This window comes from Ictalurus furcatus, chromosome 22 (genome assembly GCF_023375685.1).
Source record: "Ictalurus furcatus strain D&B chromosome 22, Billie_1.0, whole genome shotgun sequence".
Lineage (NCBI taxonomy): Eukaryota > Metazoa > Chordata > Actinopteri > Siluriformes > Ictaluridae > Ictalurus > Ictalurus furcatus.
Genome location: NC_071276.1, coordinates 12,773,200 through 12,794,978, shown reverse-complemented (window position 1 = coordinate 12,794,978; position 21,779 = coordinate 12,773,200). Strand labels below are relative to the sequence as shown.

At 38.2% G+C, this 21,779-nt stretch overlaps 1 protein-coding gene across 4 annotated transcripts in view; it reads right to left on the bottom strand.

Moving 5' to 3' along the window:
• Positions 1-21,727, bottom strand: part of dmrt1 (doublesex and mab-3 related transcription factor 1) — a 24,519-nt gene extending 2,792 nt beyond the window's left edge. The window contains exons 1-4 of one of the 4 annotated variants that reach the window (XM_053653711.1): positions 21,369-21,727; positions 20,507-20,684; positions 17,159-17,316; positions 11,171-11,345 (exon numbers count right to left, since the gene is read on the bottom strand). In XM_053653711.1, the coding sequence (XP_053509686.1) occupies positions 11,171-11,345; positions 17,159-17,316; positions 20,507-20,684; positions 21,369-21,593 (736 nt within the window). In that variant the 5' untranslated portion in view covers positions 21,594-21,727. Of the gene's footprint in view, positions 1-10,384; positions 11,346-17,158; positions 17,317-20,506; positions 20,685-21,368 lie in introns of those variants that run through there. The other 3 variants (XM_053653712.1, XM_053653709.1, XM_053653710.1) reach the window with 3 other exon arrangements.
• Positions 21,728-21,779: the final 52 nt, after the last annotated feature.

The window sequence follows — 21,779 nt, the reverse complement described above, 5'->3', positions numbered from 1 at the left end:
TTAAAAACAAAAGCACTTGCAGGTGACTGGTAGGTCATTTTGTATAGAAGGTAAATTGCACACTGGGGCTTGTGTGGCAGACAGACATGTTCTGTGTCACAGCTTTGTTGCATTTGATTATCACCGAATTACCATTTGACACAAAAGAATGTGGCTCCTAGCAAATGTTTTAAAATACTTTTATTGTGTTCTTAAATGATCTTGCACATCAAAACAATGTTCAAAAAGTCAAATAAAAAGTTAGGAGTGAAATACAGTAACCATAAGAAAGGCAAAAAATTCCCCTTCTAAATCTAATGTCATGAATTTCATACAGAGGCATTTTGGTATCATTTTGGTATAAAGGGTTACAAACAGTATTTATGTTTTGTTAAACAAAAAAAAAAATTAAGCCAAGACTTGGCATGAACTCATGTTTGCTTGATAGTTTAAAAACTTGTACACGTCTGTCAAGTATAGAACAGTACTGAAACAAGAGAAGATTTACCTTCTCTGTGTTCAGAAAGAACTTATTCTCTTCTCTGAACTTTTGCCCTATTCACCTCTGTTCAACTGAATATCTTATATTTCCAAACTATTAACCCGTCTTTGTGTGGTTTAACAAAAGGAAGTCTTTTTTTGAAGCCCATGAAAAGGGGAGGGGAGAAGGTGAAAGGAGCTCAATCATTTCTGGCAGTCTGAACAAAAAGTGAACAAAAGCCCAGATGTGAGAGAAGATGGTAATTTAGGCCTTATCTATTGTGGATAAGGCTTTTCTAGCAGAGCTCATATACTACCTGCACAGTGCCATGAGGGTGCCTAATCCCGCAACTTACATAAACACAGATACACACACTCTGTCATGCACTTACATATAGGGTCTATATGTTTCAAAGCTGTAAATGAACAAGTAATCAAATAAATAATAGTATTACTGCAACAACTAATCGATAAAATCAATAATGAAAATAATGGACAACGAATTTCACTATGGATTAATTGGGTCTGTGACATCACTGTGGATAACCCCCAGTCAGTGACGTCACTTCACAACGGTGAAAAACGCATTTCTATGAATAAAACACATCTGAAAAACACAATCCAAAACACGAGAGTGTTTTATATTAAGCGCTTCAAACAAACTCGTAAGTGTATTAACGTGGCTTGTCGTGTCAGATGCTGCGACAGATGCGTGTGCTGTTTAATGTGTTCCAGATGTGTTTTCTTCAGCACAGAAATGACATTTTTACGTTTATATCCTTAATCTGCAAATGTTAGAAATTCACGCCAGTATTTCCATTTTACATGAAGGCTCGTCCTGACAGCGAGCAAGTCTCCATTAAACTTCACTGAGTGAGCGCAAGTCCACACATGCGCGTCAATCAAACAGCACGCAATAGAAAGGAAGCACAATAACTCTGACTAAAGTATTCATTTTGATCAAATATGCTGTTTGATGCTATATTTAGTGATATTTCGAAGCAAAAGTAATTGTGTTTTTTTATGAGAGCAGTAACTGTAATGGGGTTATAACGTGTCATTGTATATACAGTGAGGGAAAAAAGTATTTGATCCCCTGCTGATTTTATACGTTTGCCCACTGACAAAGAAATGATCAGTCTATAATTTTAATTGTAGATTTATTTGAACAGTGACAGACAGAATAACAACAAAAAAATCCAGAAAAACGCATGTCAAAAATGTTATAAATTGATTTGCATTTTAATGAGAGAAATATGTATTTGACCCCTCTGCAAAACATGACTTAGTACTTGGTGGCAAAACCCTTGTTGGCAATCACAGAGGTCAGACATTTCTTGTAGTTGGCCACCAGGTTTGCACACATCTCAGGAGGGATTTTGTCCCACTCCTCTTTGCAGATCTTCTCCAAGTCATTAAGGTTTCGAGGCTGACGTTTGGCAACTCGAACCTTCAGCTCCCTCCACAGATTTTCTATGGGATTAAGGTCTGGAGACTGGCTAGACCACTCCAGGACCTTAATGTGCTTCTTCTTGAGCCACTCCTTTGTTGCCTTGGCCATGTGTTTTGGGTCATTGTCATACTGGAATACCCATCCACGACCCATTTTCAATGCTCTGGCTGAGGGAAGGAGGTTCTCACCCAAGATTTGACGGTACATGGCCCTGTCCATCGTCCCTTTGATGCGGTGAAGTTGTCCTGTCCCCTTAGCAGAAAAACACCCCCAAAGCATAATATTTCCACCTCCATGTTTGATGGTGGGGATGGTGTTCTTGGGGTCATAGGCAGCATTCCTCCTCCTCCAAACACGGCGAGTTGAGTTGATGCCAAAGAGCTCCATTTTGGTCTCATCTGACCACAACACTTTCACCCAGTTGTCCTCTGAATCATTCAGGTGTTCATTGGCAAACTTCAGACGGGCATGTATATGTGCTTTCTTGAGCAGGGGGATCTTGCGGGCACTGCAGGATTTCAGTCCTTCACGGCGTAGTGTGTTACCAATTGTTTTCTTGGTGACTATGGTCCCAGCTGCCTTGAGATCATTGACAAGATCCTCCCGTGTAGTTCTGGGCTGATTCCTCACTGTTCTCATGATCATTGCAACTCCACGAGGTGAGATCTTGCATGGAGCCCCAGGCCGAGGGAGATTGACAGTTCTTTTGTGTTTCTTCCATTTGCGAATAATCGCACCAACTGTTGTCACCTTCTCACCAAGCTGCTTGGCAATGGTCTTGTAGCCCATTCCAGACTTGTGTAGGTCTACAAACTTGTCCTTGACATCCTTGGAGAGCTCTTTGGTCTTGGCCATGGTGGAGAGTTTGGAATCTGATTGATTGATTGCTTCTGTGGACAGGTGTCTTTTATACAGGTAACAAGCTGAGATTAGGAGCACTCTCTTTAAGAGTGTGCTCCTAATCTCAGCTCGTTGCCTGTATAAAAGACACCTGGGAGCCAGAAATTTTTCTGATTGAGAGGGGGTCAAATACTTATTTCCCTCCTTAAGATGCAAATCAATTTATAACATTTTTGACATGCGTTTTTCTGGATTTTCTTGTTGTTATTCTGTCTCTCACTGTTCAAATAAATCTACCATTAAAATTATAGACTGATCATTTCTTTGTCAGTGGGCAAACGTCCAAAATCAGCAGGGGATAAATTACTTTTTTCCCTCACTGTAACTGTAAGAACTGTGATACATTTACAGAATAAAGTAACATGTTACTGTGTACAAATGAGCGAATGTGTGTGTTACGGTAGAACATTCAATCTCTTATCAGCTAAAACTTAGTTTGTGCTTTTGTTTTTCTTTTTTAATATAGTAATTTAACTTCTGCTTTAAAGCTTGTGGACAATCAGTTGATTTTTTGTTTTTAAAATATAGTGTTAATATTTTTTTTAAAAATCCTTTGCACAATGTATAGCATAGCCCACATAGATACATTTAATACCTTTCTTCATAGCACTCAATTTGCACAGTGTTTGAAGGACAAGACTGGGCAGAATGTGAAATAAAATGTTTTTTCGAAAAAATACAGAAAATATTAATCGAAGAAATAATCAACAGACTAATCAATTATCAAAATAATTGTTAGTTGCACCCCTAAATAATAGATAAGTAAAATGCACATATCTTGAAAGTAATTTGACAACACATGATATGGCTAGGCTAACAAACTACCGTTTCAAACAATAATTAAGTCTTTGTTATGCACTTTGTAAAGCTTCCCTCTAGGATGGCAAGGAAGTTATGATGGAGAGATGGAGAGAGTTCTGTCTTATGGAGCGACATGCACATCTCTCTCCATCATTAGAGCTGTGGCAGGACTTTATGGAGCATAAAATTCAGTGGAGACTTAAACCTTAAACAAACACTGACTCCTCAAAGCAGCCAATGGCTGCTTCAGAGACATTCTCATACAGATTAAGACTTTTCCTGACCAAACACATTAGAAAAAGTACCTTGACAAACCAAGAAACTACTAATACATTTACTCTCTTGTAAATTGGGCATTGAAATGTATCATCATAAAAAGTCTCTGATATGCAAAGTACTTGTGGCGAAATACAATTCTGCAAAAAAGTCCTATATCAGCTGAACTACCATTTGAACAGACACCTTCAGTGACCATTATTGGACTATTAGAGAACGGTATGAGTGGCCAGCAGTGTCTGACAGAAGGCATCAAGTAAGGGTCAGAGGCTAATTAAACACGTAAGCACCTCCAGTCCCGCATTGTTAACCAATCTGTCCCCAGCCGGAGAGTGTCATTGAGAGAATTGACAAGCCCTCCTCCATGCTAAATCACTGGCACTCAGCGAGCTCCCACAAAATGACCTGTCCATCTCTGGACACACACTCTGATCTGCCGAAACATTATGGATATACCATAATGACCTGAGACATGCAATCAATGCTTTGAGGGATTTCGTGTCATTCTGTTAAAATGGGCAAAAATAATTGTGAATGTGGAATAAGAGATGTGAAAATAAGTATAGCGTCATTTGGTGGAGCACAGACTACAGTCCCGAGGGTGAAATTAGTCTCACATTACATTCAGATGGGGCTCTTAATGTCAGAAAGTCAGCCAGAGAATTGATCAGAACCATACAAAACAGGCATTTCATAACCACACTAACATTTGAAACTGAAAACACTGCAATGTTTTTAAATTAAACAAAAGCACTTCCTCAGAACTTATTCCTTACTCTTTTTTTTTTTTTTTTTTTTGCATTTTGACATCATAGGGAACAACAATCACTGGTCAATGGAGGGCTACACTATAAACAATATGAAAATATTAAAAACACACTTGGATGCAGTTTTTAAATATTTACAGGAAAAAGACATTCCAGCTTGATTAATCAAGGAATGGGTAATCTGGAATGTTCTCTATTTCCATTTATATCTACTGATATTGGTCAGTCTCCACTATAGCATGTTCTTCTCAATATGTCTATGTCCTAGTGGCACAACCGTTCTGAGCACTGGACAGTGGCAATGGCTGGAGAAGAACATAAAACAATGCTCCTTATGCATTTAATCTCCCCAATGCCTCAGGCAAGTCTTAATGGAGATGTTCTACAACATATTACAACAGTGCTTGAGCTCAGAGCAGGCAATTACACTGGTATTTAACCAATCCATTGAGAATGAAAAGACAAAGCATTTAGCATCAGCAGAAGGGAGGGCAAGACAGCATGAAATGGAGGAGTCACTAAGTGTGCCTTAAGCTTTTAGACACCAGACTGTAGTTAGACTCCAGTCATGGATTTCACCTCGAGGCCACGGATTCCTTTTTATAACAGAATAGCAAGAGTGTGTGTGTTTATTCTGTATCTGTAAAATGCTAAATTTAGCTATAATAAATTATCTCCTCATACAAGTCAAAACTTGCATACAATATTTTTCAGGCAGTCGTTTACCTAAAGAAGCATCTTTATTATTTTGATCAATGAATATATTTGATCCAGGCTTGTAATACTTTGGCAAGTAAAATCATGTGAAATAATAACTTTCAGGCTTGGAAACCAAATTTTCACGGTATGCAGAAATCACAAAATAACATATCCATTGCAGCCATGAGATACACTATATCACCAAAAGTATGTAGACACTTCATCATTACACCCATATGTGGGCCTTCCCCAAACTGTTGGCGCAAAGTTGGAAGCACACAATCGTCTATAATGTCTTTGCATACTGTAGCATTGCAATTCCCCTTCACTGGAACTAATTGGCCCAAACATATCCCAGAATGACAATATCCCTGTGCACAAAGCGAGGCCCATGAAGAAGTCGTTTGCCAAGGTCAGTGTGGAAGAACTCGAGTTGCTTGCACAGAGCCCTGACCTCAACACTGATCACCTCTGGGATGAAATGGAACTTTGACTGTGCACCAGGCCTCCTCGCCTAACATCAGTACCTCACTAATGCTCTTGAGCACAAGTCTCCACAGACACACTCCAAAAGCTAGTGGTAAGCTTTGAGTTATTATAACAGCAAGGGGGTACTAAATCTGGAATGGGCTTTTCAAAAATCATACATGGGTGTGATGGCCAGGTGACCACATAGTGTATATTATGTTTGAGCTGTTCTTGAAATATGCTGGCAAGTAAAATCATGTGAAACAAAACCACAGCATATGCATCACAGCTATGAGATATGATAACTCAGCAAACCGAGCACGTCCCATATAAATGTTCACTTATCTGTAGACACCAAAACTATGAAAACTCAGGAACATAGGGGGTGTAAATAATTTAAATAATATGTCCTACAAATATAACAGGCCCCATATTAATTCTTTACACATAAATCCAGTGTAACAAGTGCACTATCGTCTGCTTGGTGCTAATATAACATGAAAATTGGCATAGAAGCGCCAAGTGAAATGACCATTATCCTAGCACGAATGATCAGGCAAAAAACAAAAGCTAATTATAAACTAAAATACAATGTCTCAGTATTAAGATACAGGACTGAAATCTCTGTGCCCTGAACAATTTGATTTGTGTCAGAGCAAAACAAAATGCCATGAATCGTAAAATCTTGCCACATACACACAACAGATTGTTACTTTAAAGGAGAAATTTTCACCTTGAGTTGGCAGTACAGTAAAGTTAACCGCTCTGCTAGGTGTGAAGAGAATGGTTTAGCAATGTTGATAAAAGATATATGGCTTCTCTGTTACATGAGACGTTACACCTCTTCCTGTTGAATTATTACCACTTCATTGCATTTACAGAAAGTTTTCATTGTTGATCCCATCGTTTGAAAGAGTGAATAGGGCCTTTGATTATTTCTATGAAACTGTGTTTTTTCAGAAATTTACTTTGTTTGCACTTGATCTGCATGTACTCCCCCCCCCCCCCCCCGTCATAACCGTTGGTTCCCATGTAAATTGAGCTGAGACCATACTGAAACTTGCATTTAAGTTATTAATTATAATAACCAATTAAACAATGTGCTGCTCCAAATTACTTTTTTTTATTATTATTATTTTTTTTATAAATAAGAGAGTAAGTAAAAAAAATTCTTATCTCAGTTAAGAAAGTTTTCACAACTTGTAATGTTAAACACGGACACAAACAAGGTCACTTTTTTCATGGTAAAACGACCCATGAAAAGCAACTCATTAGCAAAGTCATTAGCATGACAGTTTTTAGTAAATAATGGAAAATATTGTGAAGTACACCTCGTAACATTGAGATCATTTTAAACTGATTTAAATATTAGTCTTACATGATCTGTGAATCTTCATTCCTACATTTCACCCACAATAACTGTGAGGGATGAACTGACAGAAATACACTGCAGATTTCTGTAGATTTGAAGTCAATTATACTGCTCACTGTATTCCTTTTGGTAAAGTGGAGCTTTGGGAAACATTATAAGCTTACATTAAGATTAAAGAAATTATTAAAGAAAATGCCTTTTATTCAGCAGTGGTTTTCAAGCAACCAGTATGAATACATATAGCAAATTCCTTGCATAGACTGTCTTACTTTAACACAGTATAAATGTGAATAATAATGGGATTCATCCATTACCTTTGTGGCTTAGAGAGACAGCACAGGGAACAGTCAGATCAATAAATATCTATAGATTTGATAAGCTCTTTACTTTATTACTAGAAAATAAAACACTTGAGATTGAAATTCATTGAATGTGTAAACATGACCAAACTACTAAGACCCAAATCAATGATGGCTAAAACTTAAGATTTACTTTCTGAATTTGCTTAATACATTATATACTGACTAGCGTCCTCTTTTTTTTTTTCTTTTTTTTTTAGGACTGCACATAATTTCTCTTCCTGCATGAAACTTTCAGCAATATTCAACAACAACAACAAAAAAAAACAAAAAAAAAGAGAGAAAGAGAAAAAAAAATTGGTTAAACCTGTCTCGTATAACACTAAAATTCCAACATAATTCACAGGGAGCACATCATCTCGGAGCATGACGGGGCAGGAGGATGGGTTGGGAGAGAGATGTGGGGTGGATGTAAGCCAACACCAGGCGGGTGATGGAGTGTGGTGTCACTAGCGGCGTAGACGATTTACAGCAAAGCGCTGCTGACGAGCTTGGGGCAGTAAACTGCGCACAGGGGCGTATTTCACAGCGAGCTGGCTTTTATGAAGAACACTTGGACGCCCCGGCAGTGCCGCCGCTCGTGACGGATGGAGAAAGACGCATGACAAGCTTCATCATTGTTTGTAAATCTTAACTGTTCCCGCTCACTAACCCCAGAGGCAATTTTCCCGAGACACCGGCAGAGAGGGCCGCTCAGAAAGGACAGCATGGCACTCCTGAAGGTTATTTGGCCTCATATTTGGCCAACTGATTACTTCCCCCCACTCCACCCCCACCGCATCCACAGAGCAAGGGGGAAATAAATACACATTGTGCAGGGTGGGAGCACAGGAGGCACAGCAGGTGTATGGGGCACTCACAAGACTCATAGAAAGACATATGTCTACAAGAGCATTACATCTTAAGGACCAAAGATCAAACTTTGTCTTGAATATCAAAATGTAATCTTGAGAGCAATCATTGCTTATTTACACCATGTAAATCTTTAAAACATTGATCATGATCAAACCTAATTTAAATATTATTTTGAGACACTGCAAAACAGTGTCTGACCCATCAAGGCATGGACTCCACAAGACCTCTGAAGGTGTGCTGTGGTATCTGGCACCAAGACGTTATCAGCAGATCCTTTAAGTCCTATAAGTTGCAATGTGGGGCCTCCGTGGATCGGACTTGTTTGTCTAGTACATCCTACAGATGCTCGATCATATTGAGATCAGAGGAATTTGGAGGCCAAGTCAATACGTTGATCTCTTTGTTATCTTACTCAAACCATTCCTGAACATTTTTTGCAGTGTGGCAGGGAGCATTATCCTGCTGAAAGAGGCCAATGCCATTAGGGAATACTATTGCCATGAAGAGCTTTACTTGGTCTGCAACAATGTTTAGGTAGGTGGTATGTGTCAAAGTAACATCCACATGAATGCCAGGACCCAAAGTTTCCCAGCAGAGCATCACAATGCCTCTGTCTGCTTGCCTTCTTCCCATAGTGCATCCTGGTGCCATCTCTTCGCCAGGTAAGTGACACACACGCACCTGGCCATCCACATAATGTAAAAGAAAACATGATTCATCAGACCAGGCCACCTTCTTCCACAGCTCCATGGTCCAGGTCTGATGCTCATGTGCCCATTGTAGGCACTTTTGGTGGTGGACCGGGGTCGGCATGGGCACCCAGACAGGTCTGCATTCATGCAGCCCCATACACATCAAGCTGCAATGCACTGTGCTCTGACACCTTTCTATCATAGGCAGGATTAACCTTTTCAGCAATTTGTGTTACTGTAACTCTTCTGTGGGATCGGACATATGTATTATATATTGGATATACAGGTGCATCTAAAAAAAAATTTATATTGTGGAAAAGTCCCCCCCCCCCATAATTTAATTAAAAAAGTGGAACTATCATATATTCTAGATTCATTACACATGTTAAATATTTCAAGCCTCATTTTTGTTTTAATCTTGATGATTACGGTTTACAGCTCATGGAAATAAAAAATCTAGTATTTAAAAATATTTTTACATAGTCTTATATATTTTATTTATTTATATATAAAAAACAGAAACACATGTCATACTGGGAATTGTGCTCAGGAATCTAATCTAAGTAGCAAATCAAGCCTGGTACTGGCTATACTAATAATGATGACAGAAAGCATGTGAAATCTGTGTGTCACACTAGAATAGGAGGCAAGTCGGGAAGTCTTTGCAGATAACAGCTCTTTTCTGGCCATGCCAACCTGGCCATGCATGCAAGGTCATGGCCATGCCATTCCTAATAAGACCATCTAAACGGGTAGAATGGGAGAAGGAAAGCACAAAATGGCTCATTATTTTTCATAAGCCTCTTGTCTTCATTGCAAGTCAATATAATTTCCTAAAATTTATACTTAAAATATCCCTTAACGTATCATTTTAAAATCTATTATGAATCTATCAGATGATGCTTAATGTTTTTACAGAAAACCCAAGAAACTAATAAAAAGGCATAGGAACATCTCTTCACCTGTACTTCACATGATATGCAAACTGAAAAAGCGTCAGTATCGTCCGGCTATTCTAAGCCAGACGTGTAGTACTAGTCAAATAGTAACTACTAGTAATCCAGTATTTGTCACAGATTTCACTATTCAAGCCTTGATTTGTGTATTCATATTCTTTGAGATATTTTAACAATTGCCAGACCTGTCCAAATATACCATAACAACCAAAGATTTATTTGGCTTCACACACAGGACCTGTGGCAAAACTTTTCCAGATACCGTGTCATTGCTTATGTACATATTGGATGTATATATGAGCTCATACATAAATAGAAAATTTGGAATGAACAAATTGCACCTAAAGACTAATCTATATATTCCTAATCAGGAATCCAAAAGGATTTAATCATTTATAAAATAACTTTGTTTGAGCACTGGGGTATTTATACATCAAACTGGGGCAAGCAGGTCTCATACTATGTGTTTAAATCTAGTCACAGGAAACAGCCATCAGCTCGCTGTCACTCCAGTAACTGGGTAGTTAGTATCAGTGTTTTGAGACCACCCAGACTGGAGGGCTTTTGTGCTGTAATGGAGCGTAGGACACCCTGGAGTGAGAGTGCAGGGGGACTGGTACCCTCATGAGTAAGCAGCATGTCAAATTCATTAAGAACCAGAACAGGTAAAGGATTTCAGAGGATGGGGGAACATTAGGTCTATTAAAATACAAAGCATGCAAGAGTTCTGTCAACTTCTCAATCTTTCGTTCATAAAATGATCTGCTCTGGGCAGTTCAGAACCAGCCACCAGCTGTGAATTTATGATATCTGCAACATGAAGAACCTAGAGTATTAAAAGAATGCGACTTCTGCACTTATGCAGCTCATGTCACTTTAAATCCCAGGGCCTAAGAACAAATGGCCATAATAAAAGTTTTACTTTTGAATTTATTTATTTGTGTGAATTTTATGGTGCTCTTGACTTGCAGAGTGAACCTCCCTCAGATGTACTTTGCGCATGCTGTTGATAAACTCTGGATAAAACTTTATGGGCCTGTGAGTGGTATGGGCATGCGTGTGTATATGAGAGAGAAATGAAGAGGGGGATGGGAGATTGATGAGGACACTGACCTGCAGTTTTGGGCTCAGGGCAGATGTTGTTGTCATCCAGGGTGAAAATGGGGGGCATGCAGGCAGCCGTGCCCAGGCCTTGACTTAGGTAGGAGGCTGCAGAGTAGTAGGAGTGCATACGGTATTGCTGGGACATGTTGTGGCTGGACAGGCGGCTATCTACACTGGGCATCTGCTTCAAAGTAAAATGATTCACGTACAGACACACAAACACCCACACAAGGGTAAGATTAATGTAACTGGAAATATGAAATAATAATAATACAGTTATCGTCAGAATTATTGGCACCCTCTGTAAAGTTGAGTATAAAATTATATGGAAAAATGAGAAGTCTAACCTATGATTTAAGTAAATTTATTTTAAAATCTATTTTAACAAAACCACACATGCCAGTGATTGGCACCCCTATGAATTATTTTAAACAAAATGCAACTGAAGCAGGTTCACATTTATATTTAACTTTTTTTTTTTTAATAATTTGAGGTCACAGTTTTGACTGAAACCAGGTTCTATGGCCAGATAAGTCTTTTTTGGCAACAAAGACTGTTGGTGGGTGTGGCATAAAAATAAGGATGATTAGAACACAAGAAAGGACCTAGGACCCTGGAGGATCCGGACAGATTCTGTACTAAGGATACTTATTCTCAAATCTCATCAAGCATTATACAAGAAGACTCAGTGCTGTTGTGATGGCAAAGGGAGGCATAAAGTGCTAACAGGATGAGGTGTACATAATTGCGATGCATATGATTTTGGTAAATATACATTTTCAAATTTTCTTAAAATACTGTTACTTCAATTAACAGTTATAATTAGGGCTGCAACTAACAATAATTTTGATAATCGATTAATTTGTCGATTATTTCTTCGATTAATTGATTAGTTGGATTAAAGGACCAATTTTTATTTTCTGTATTTTTTCGAAAAAACATGTTATTTCACATTCTGCCCAGTGTTGTCCTTCAAACATTGTGCAAATTGAAGGCTATGAAAAAGGTATTAAATGTGTCTATGTGGGCTATGCTATACATTGTGCAAAATGTCATTTCTGAGCTGAAGAAAACATGTCTGGAACACATTAAACAGCACACGCATCTGTTGCAGCATCTGACACGACAAGCCACGTTAATACCCTTACGAGTTTGTTTGAAGCAGTTTATGTAAAACATTCTCATGTTTTGGACAACCTGGATCATGCACTTTTCCTTCAGCAGCTTATTCTGTGACCTTCGCTGTTTTTCAGATGTGTTTTATTAAACAGAAATGCGTTCTTCACCATTGTGAAGTGAAGCCACTGATGGGGGTTATCCACAGTGACGTCACAAACCCAACTAATCCATAATGACATTCGTTGTCAATTATTTTCATTATCGATTTTATCGATTAGTTGTTGCAGTCCTAGTTATAACCCTCTGATATTTTCAGTGTGAGATTAAGGTAATTAACAACAAACATTTTTTCATAACCTTTTTTTTAGCCAAGGATGCCAATAATTCTGGAGCTGATACGTATATGTTTATAAATAATAGCATAACTTGGATCACAAGGGGGATCAACTTTACATGAAAAATAATGTCAGCTCCAGAAAATCTGTTATATATGCCATCTTGATCACAGTACATGCAGAATCATGCAACACAAATGAGAAATTCTCAAAACAAGCCTGCTATTTAAAACCAAGTTGTGCATGTCTCCTCATGAAATGAAAAAAGTAAGATATAGTCTACAGCCCTTATGTATCTCACCTGGCTTCTCAGACCAGATAAGTTATTTCCTCAAAATAAAATGCAACACATCTCTGGTCAATTTTCTACCATCTTGTGAGAACTTTAAAATGAGCTGTCTAGTCAGCAGCACAGCGGCTTGAGGGGTTTTTCAATTTCAGCTTTATGGAATTTGATTTCTGTCAGCCAGTAATACGTCACCATTTATTGTTCACCCCATCAATTCTAGACAGTTTTATAAACTGTTATTTAAGCTATGCTAGGCTTCTCATATTGCCTATGACAAATACAACAAAAAATGAACTGTATTTTTCTGGACATACTCCACTGAAACATGCATTGAAAAACAGAAATACACATGGCTAAGCATCTGAAATGTGTCACAACAGGAATTAAGATGTACTGTGGTCTGCCTAAGGCACATTTCAATTTCTATGCTCATGTTAATCCAACTCCATTTTTTGCAAGACTAATTCAACTTCATGGTCTTAAATTGCTCTCATTCATTAGTATTAGTACTTTATTTGCCACCTCTCACAATCATGTACAATACTGGCATGTTCAGGTTAAGCTCAAGACAAATTTTTGAACTTAAAATGAACACTCATAACTTTTGATCATATTCATTTGGTAATTCATCTAGCGTATATATGTTCAAGTCTGACTTTCCCTTTCAACAGGAAGAAAGTTAGAGTTGAGTAGTACGGTGTAGTAGGTGTTGATGTAGTGCTACTTTTGGCGGTGAAAGCTTCAGTGCAGCCTCCATTAATAGGGGCTGGCTCATCTCCCTTACCTCCCTCAGAGGGCTCTTATCTGGCACCATCAGCTATCTGGATCCTCTAAGCCACCCTCATATTTTCATTCTCCACCTGCAGTGCAGCGCAGCCCTGCTTGCTTGAGGTGGGAAAGGGCAGGAGATGGACGTGCTCAGATAAAGACAAGCTGGGGAGCATTTTCTTCACCCACTACCTTTTCCCCTACAGCAACGTTAAGCCGATTTGTATCAACCTCACTTAGGGAACTGTAGACCATGGTAACGGATTACATTCTTAAGGAAATGCAAACTATTAAAAACGGATCCGCTTAAAATGTAATAAGATTTAGTTGGAGGATTTCTGAAAACTTAAATATGACTCTTTAAGCTGACTGCAACACATTCAAAGCTTTTGTCTTGCTGGACAATAGCAAAAATGAAATGTCTCCAGCTGACTGGTAAAGCTATGAATGCTAAAAATGACCATATAAAATAAGTCCTTGCAAAATTAAGGCTAATATTTTCGGCTTTAACATCTAAGCAACATCGGTTTAACCTAAGCAACGTCAGCTCATATCTGGTCCATCTTTGTTTACAACACAACACACTGAAAATAAATCCTTGCAATCTAGCAGGTAGTCCCATTATGCATAATGAGATCAACATTAAAGTATTCAAGTGTGCTGAAACACTATAGCAATAACATTAACCTTTGCAATTCAAATGGGACAAAGAAGTGTGACGAAAGCAGTGACCGTGGTGCAGGATGTTGCTGTCAGGCACCCAATTGCACAAACATATTGAAATATGGCTCAATCAACAGCCCACATGGACATACACGTTATTGGTACGTCCCTGAAGAAATACTGGTTTAATTTATTTCACACATGAGTAAATCATACTGGATACAATGGGGATACTTTGTAACATAAATCAAAGCAAATGTACAGGATGATCTCCATACTAGTCATGTCACAGTGTTGAGACTGCGTCGTATGTCAATGGTTTCCTGGCTGATTGATTAAGGTTCATAAAAGTGTCTTAAGTTGATGGGACATCAAAGCTGAACTGCCATGACTTTGAGGATGCCCTCAATTTCAAGTTGTCCAATTCAATGTGAGTAAATAGAAATCTTTTACATTATGCAACACCATGGAAATCATGCCTTAATTAGACACTAGACACCTTCAGCTTTCAGATTACAGTAACTCCATCACTGAATATTATAATAATAAGAAGAGAAAAAAGAAGAAGAATACATAGTATTATACAAAGTACATAGTATTATAATAATAACATAAAAATCTTGGTACTTGCTCTTTATTGTTTTACAACAGTTAAATAATGTAAAAAAAAAAAAAAGTCTTCTAACATTATATACACACTCCACCATCCTACTCCAATCTACATTCATCTCACTATCTAGTCCAGAGCATCCTATGTCATCTCTTTACAGCCTATTCATATAAAACATAATGCCATCATTACTCCACCAGCCTCGTCCTTGTGAAAAGACTCATCTTTGCTCTCGATCACAGCTCAGAGCCTATTAAAAGTAAGTTACCAAAACCCCTGTTTATACCAAGTTGCACGCATTTCTTTTGTGTTCATTTGTGATTTATTCAGAAATATCTTTCAGTATGACCACCATGACAATACTGTCACTTCCAATGTTCAGCATGCTACACTACACATACATGAATACATTTTTGTTGAACAAAACAAAATGTTCAACAAAAAATTTATCTTTTTTTTTATTAAATCCATCAATACAGTATATTACTACTGTATGGATAAGCCTAGAAGAAACTTTTATGTAGTATAAAGCTGTAATAATCAGTTTAACAATTTGAATACAATTAATAGTTAATGAAGTAAGGCAATAATTCATCATCGTTCTTTGCAACCTAACGTAACCCTGTCGAACCTAATCTGACATATTTGTCCTTTTAATCAAGCAAGATATTTTTTTCCCTGTTAATAGCTTTTGTATATGTGCAAATAAAATAACATTAAAGTGCTGTTATAACTCTGCTGCATGGCAACGATTAGAGGTCAGCATCTCTAACTGACCAGAAAACATAAGCAACTGCATCTCAGGCATTTTAAAACATGTGTTAAAATCATTTGCCAAACTGAGTGACTAAAGGGGATGACAAATTCAGTGTTGTTCAGTGTAAGTGCATGGCTTGGATAAGGGTTAGAGAACTCCCAGTGGCTGCATTAGTTGCAGTTCCAAATGGGGGAAGCAGGGAAATGTAAACAGTTTGTAAGAGAGACAGCGTGGCATGAAGACTACACACCTTCCTTGCTGTACTCAGCCACTGGCTTGGAACGAGAGGACAGGCACTATGCGTAAAAGCTGACTGTGCCACCGTGCCAAGTTAGAACAGGCAGCTGGGTTCACTGACAGGAACCCGCATAAACAAGCGCTCTAACCCACTTAATCAGCTCATTACCACATTCTGCTGGAGTACATGGGACACAGCTTAGGTGAGTAGGGAAATGAGTGTACCATGGTGGTCTTCTTCATGGGTGTTGAGTTAATATGGAGCAATCCTTCCTGTTTGGAGTGGATTTTTAAGTGGGACTGGAACTTCACAGAAAGTCAATGCACCACTGCTTCTTGGGAGACCTTCTCTCTGTTTAATCAAAACCAATTCTATTCACTCACTCTGTATAAAACTTGCAGCCACTGTCTTTAATGGTAAATAAGCTTGCCACAATAACCAATAATCCACCCAACCCCCCCCAAAAAAAACCAAACAAACAAAAAATAAAAACTTATTTCACCTTACATGATTATAATAGTTCTAGTCTATTTTAGTCTCTTTTAGCATGGTTAAGGGTTCTGCAGCCATATTTACTATACTATACTTACAATTTACGAACATCAACATTTGCAATTAGTTGCTGCAACTTTCACACCTATTAGTTTGTCCAGTCAGGAACGGTCTGATTCAGGTTCACACTGTACAATCCACAAAGCAAAAACCTTCACGGAACTCAAAAGTAATTTGATAAAACAAGTAATTAAATAAATTAATACTTTTGCTTGTATTTTTCTCATTTGTAAGTCGCTTTGGATAAAAGTGTCTGCTAAGTGAATAAATGTAAATGTAATGTTTTGTTCTGCACCAGATTGATGTGTTGCTATCCAAATGAACTGCACAGAGGGGGTAAACTCACCAGGGCTTGATTCGAACAGACTAAATGCTGCATATGTAAAATACACTCTCTGAAAAAAAGGGTACTAAATTGTAACTTCCCTATTTGCTGCAGTGATAACTTTTGTACGTTTAGTATTTATCTTTTACCTAGAGTAGAAGTCTATGTAGTGTAACTTTTAATCTTTACTCTAAAAAGCAATTACAGTCCATTTATTTACCTTAAAGTTACACTATATAGCAAAGATATAGCTTAGTACTAAGTATTTCTGAGCATGTTCAAATGACTATTGTTACTATTGTATTATGTTAAAACAAATGACTGCATTTGTGTGCTATCACCTGGTACTGCTGATAATTGTAGAGATTGCTGTAGTATGCTGGATAGCGGGAAGGCTGACAAAAGTTGTAGTAGGAGGCATCCATCACCAGGTCAGCTGAGCTCTCAGAGTGTCCCCTGCTGGCTGCCGTGGGGCTCGGCGACAGTGAAGAGCGGCTCGCTGAAATGACACATCTTACACTTCCTGAGCCATTCAAAACACTTTGAGCTGAATTTATTAAATGGATAACCCTAAACCTAGTCATGAATAATTACACAACCTAAAGCTTCAAGTTGCCAGAGGTAAGCTACAAATTCAGTTAAAAGCAACAGGTTCAAAATGTAGATGCTTTCGAATTTTTACGTTGTTAAACTGTGTGCTGTCTTTGTCAATTTTAAAAGCGATGGAGAAGATCAGAGGTGTCATTGCTCATGGCCCCATCTGCTGGTGAAACAAACCAGTGATCCTGCTAGTACAAACGTTTTCGCGTTATTCTTCGAAAATGCGTCATTACACTGTCTTTGCAACCTATTTCTTTATCTTTTCACCTTCTTCTTTATCTCATGTGCAGGTTTGGAATGTCCCGGCTATGCCCTGGTGTCAGAAGATGACCAGTAAGTGCCGCTTTGCTTTCTTTTGCCCCTGTGACAGGAGCACAGATCAAATTTTGGCAGCCTTGACCGGACTGATATTTCCCTCCTAGTTCAGTCCTATCAGACGAGCAGGAACAGCCTGTCTCTCTCCCACCCTTCTTGACTCAACATCTCTGGCCAGAGAGCCATCAAAACGATTTCCCAACATGCCAAGGCGCAATCACCAAAGCTAGAGATATGCATAGTCCAGTGACAGAATGTTACAGGAATTGTTGCTCTTCCATTACCCCCTCCCTGTGTTTTCTAAAAATAAAGAGAGCACCTCACAGGCTGCATTGTGTTCTAGGATGAATGGGTCACTAAAATGGAAAATGGATAGATGGGTACAAGCTGTCCATGGTCATGGTCCTACTTGAACCATGCCAACGCACACTTGCACATACACACACACTTTCACAAGAGTCAGAAGTTAAGTGGGTCATAGTGCTATGTGACCGAAGGAGTTAGCAATATTTTTTACTTGACATACCTCCTTACCGTATAAATTCATAATTTTCATTGACATTTCGATATGTGCAATATACAGAATTGACGAAATGTGTTGCTTTCAGGTTTTGTACAGATTTTTTCTTTCTTTTAACAAGTGTTTTCTTTTTATTCGTATAGTTCTTTCTATTATTCAGATTTTCTCTTAGAAACCTCTCAATTATGAAAGAAAAACAAATTATTAATAACTACTTTTGGTGATAGCTTTTCATAGTAACACTATCACTGTTTTATTCACTGCACTAAGATGATCAATGTCTCATCGTTATATAACAAAGCATTTTCATTAGAGATTACACCATCCCAGTAGCCAGTATATCGAGCCGATACCAGCCAAATAAATATAGTGGATCAGATATCGGAGAAAACATGTCAGATCATGCAAATGGAAAAGATTAGATCCAAATTGGATTTGGGTATCGGTATCAGCATTAGGCTAATACTCAAGATTTTAGTATCACTAACAGAAAAGAAAAAATGGTATCATACCATCTTTAATTTTAATTTAATTCTCACAATATTAAATGTACAACATATTAATAACAACCAAGAGGCTGAGAGAAATACTAGTTAATAACAGTTACTACTAGTAACATACATTACAGTGATTTCAATCAAGATTAACTATTTAAATCAGAGTGATTATTCTAAAAGTTTTTAATTTTTAATGATTTTCTGATCTCAAGAGACTTTTCAGACAAGATAGTCATCTCAATCATAATGGTTACCTTTTTCCTTTTAGATTTGGTTTTAATTCTAATCCTTTACAAAAAAATGTTTTGATAATAATACATTTTACTGGTGGCATGTCTATTAGTCATCTATTAGTATAAATATAATTTTATATTTATATAGGATATATAAACAGTTACGCTATAAAGGCATCTGTTCATTTTCCTTCCGTGCTTTTTTGTCCTCTTTTAAAATAGAAGTGCAACCTGGAGGACCAAAATCCAGGAAAGGTTTGTTGATTTCTTTGGTATAACAACTACCTAACCTGATAAATTTTACATGTACAACCCCAATTCCAAAAAAGTTGGGACACTGTGTAAAATGTAAATAAATGTAAATAAAAACAGAATGCAGTGGTATGCAAATCTCATAAACCCACGTTATTCACAATAGAACATAAAACATATCAACTGTTTAAACTGTACCAAAAATAAGGTCATTTTGAATTTCATGGCTTCAACAGGTCTCAAAAAATTTGGGACCGGGGCAACAAAAGGCTGGAAAAGTAAGTGTTACTGAAAAGAAACAGCTGGAGGTTAATTGGCAACAGGGCCGTAATATGATTGGGTATAAAAAGAGTATCTTAGAGAGGCAGAGTCTTTCAGAAGAAAAGATGGGATGGAAGAATATGTTGCTCTAAAACCTGTATATACTTTTCTGGAGTTCTGGAGCTGTTTCTGAGCCCATGCAGTGGTTTCAATTACAGAATCATGCCCGTTTTAATGCAGTGCCACCTGAGGGCCTGATGATCATGGGCATGCAGTATTGATTTTCACCCTTGTCCCTTGCGCACAGATTTCTCCAGATTCTCTACAGTACTACAGTATAATGTACTCTACAGTACATTATGATATTATGTACTGTAGATGATGAGATATTCATAGTCTTTGCAATTTTACGTTGAGGAACATCATTCTGAAATTGTTCCACAAATTGTAGATGCAGTTTTTTGCAGATTGGTGAACCTCTGCCCATCTTTACTTCTGAGAGACTCTGCCTCTCTAAGATACTCTTTTTTTAGACCCAGTCATGCTACTGACCTGTTGCCAATTAACCTCCAGCTGTTTCTTTTTAGTAACACTTACTTTTACAGCCTTTTGTTGCCCCTGCGCCAACTTTTTTGAGACGTGTTGCGGCAATCAAATTCAAAATTACCTTATTTTGTTTCTTAAAATGTCACATTTCCTCAGTTTAAACATTTGATATGTTTCCTATGTTCTACTGTGAATAGCATATGGCTTTATCAAATGTGCAAATCACCGCATTCTGTTTTCATTTACATTTTACCTAGCGTCCCAACTTTTTTGTAATTGGGGTTGTATATGAGCACAGAAATGTTGTAATCTGGCCATACAGCACTTGAATTGTACATGTCTTTTAATCGGATATGTGTTAGTGGGTACAAAACAAGGTTTCAAGCCAACACGAGCACATCCATAAGAGCATATGAACATGTGTGTTGAACTCATTCCTGCTGGATTTAAAGTAATTCATCTCACCAGAGGCTGCAGGAGAAGAAGCAGATCCAGTGCTGGTGGAGGAAGGTGATCTCGCTCCCACTGCAAAGCCGTAATCACTTCCAGGCTCGTTCTTCACCACGATGTCTGGACCAGAGAGGTTCACTGGCGTGCAGATGCCCATCTCCTCCTCCTGAGCCTGCTGACGCCGCAGAGCCACCTGAGGAAAAACATTAACCATGTAGATTAATGTGTTAGTTCTTCCTAATGAAGATCTACTGTTGCTCTCAAGGAAATTATAAAATGTTATGCATTGCACTTATCACTTAGCTAAAAAGTGAACTGCTATTAATATATATAATATATTTTAAAAACTTTTTTCGTTTGTTTTTGCTTAAAAACACACTTCTCTCCTCTGCTCGACAACATGGCGTGAAAAAAAACAGCAGGCAGCTCAAATCCTACACTGCTTAACATTGTAGCTAAGAACTGTATCCTTAAAGTAAACAACCCACTTTGTTATTGAAAAACAATGTGTTACGTTGGTGTAACAAGCTAATCGAGTCGTTAACAAAACTGTAAGGGTTAAACGCTGTGTACAAGGGTTACAAATTGACCGTTTTGACTTTTGTTTGAGAAATATGTTGTCTGGCTAACGATCACGTGATCCTCGGTGTGTTTAGTAAAAGCTAGCATGGTAAATATTTAAACGAACAAAAGAGCAACAAGCAAGAAAACAAGTACTATGTTGTTGTTGTTTTTTTGTTTGTTTGTTTGACTTTCTTTCCTTTTTTTTTTTTAAAGAAAAAAATATTATTAAAAAAATAACCCGAGTGTTGCTTAAACGGGATAAATGAATCTGAGGCTTGAGAAGAGTTAAGGACAGCTAGCTTCACTTAGCTACCTGAGCCGCCATGACGCGCTGGCGCTCCGCTATCAGTTTGCATTTCTGGCACTGACAGTCCCGCCAGTTACAGAAGCGCTTGTGGCCCTTTAGAGGCGAGACGAAGCCGTGGTTCCTGCAGCGGGAGCATTTCGGCATGCGAGGCTGTTTTTTGCCCACCAAAGCCGTGGACCGAGGTGTAGAACCGTCCAGAAACGGCTGCTTGCTTTGCTCGTCGTCGCTCATCTCTAACCGGCAAAAACGTTCGTGGCCTCGTGTTAGTGCTGCTGCTTTGGCTCGTGCGTGTTGTGGCGCTCCTCTTTGGCGCGAGAGTCACCTCAACATTCCATCGCGCGCGTGGGAGAGCAGGACCGAGCGGCCTTCCCACTACTGGCATTGGTGGACACATTAATTTTTTTTTTCTTGAATAAT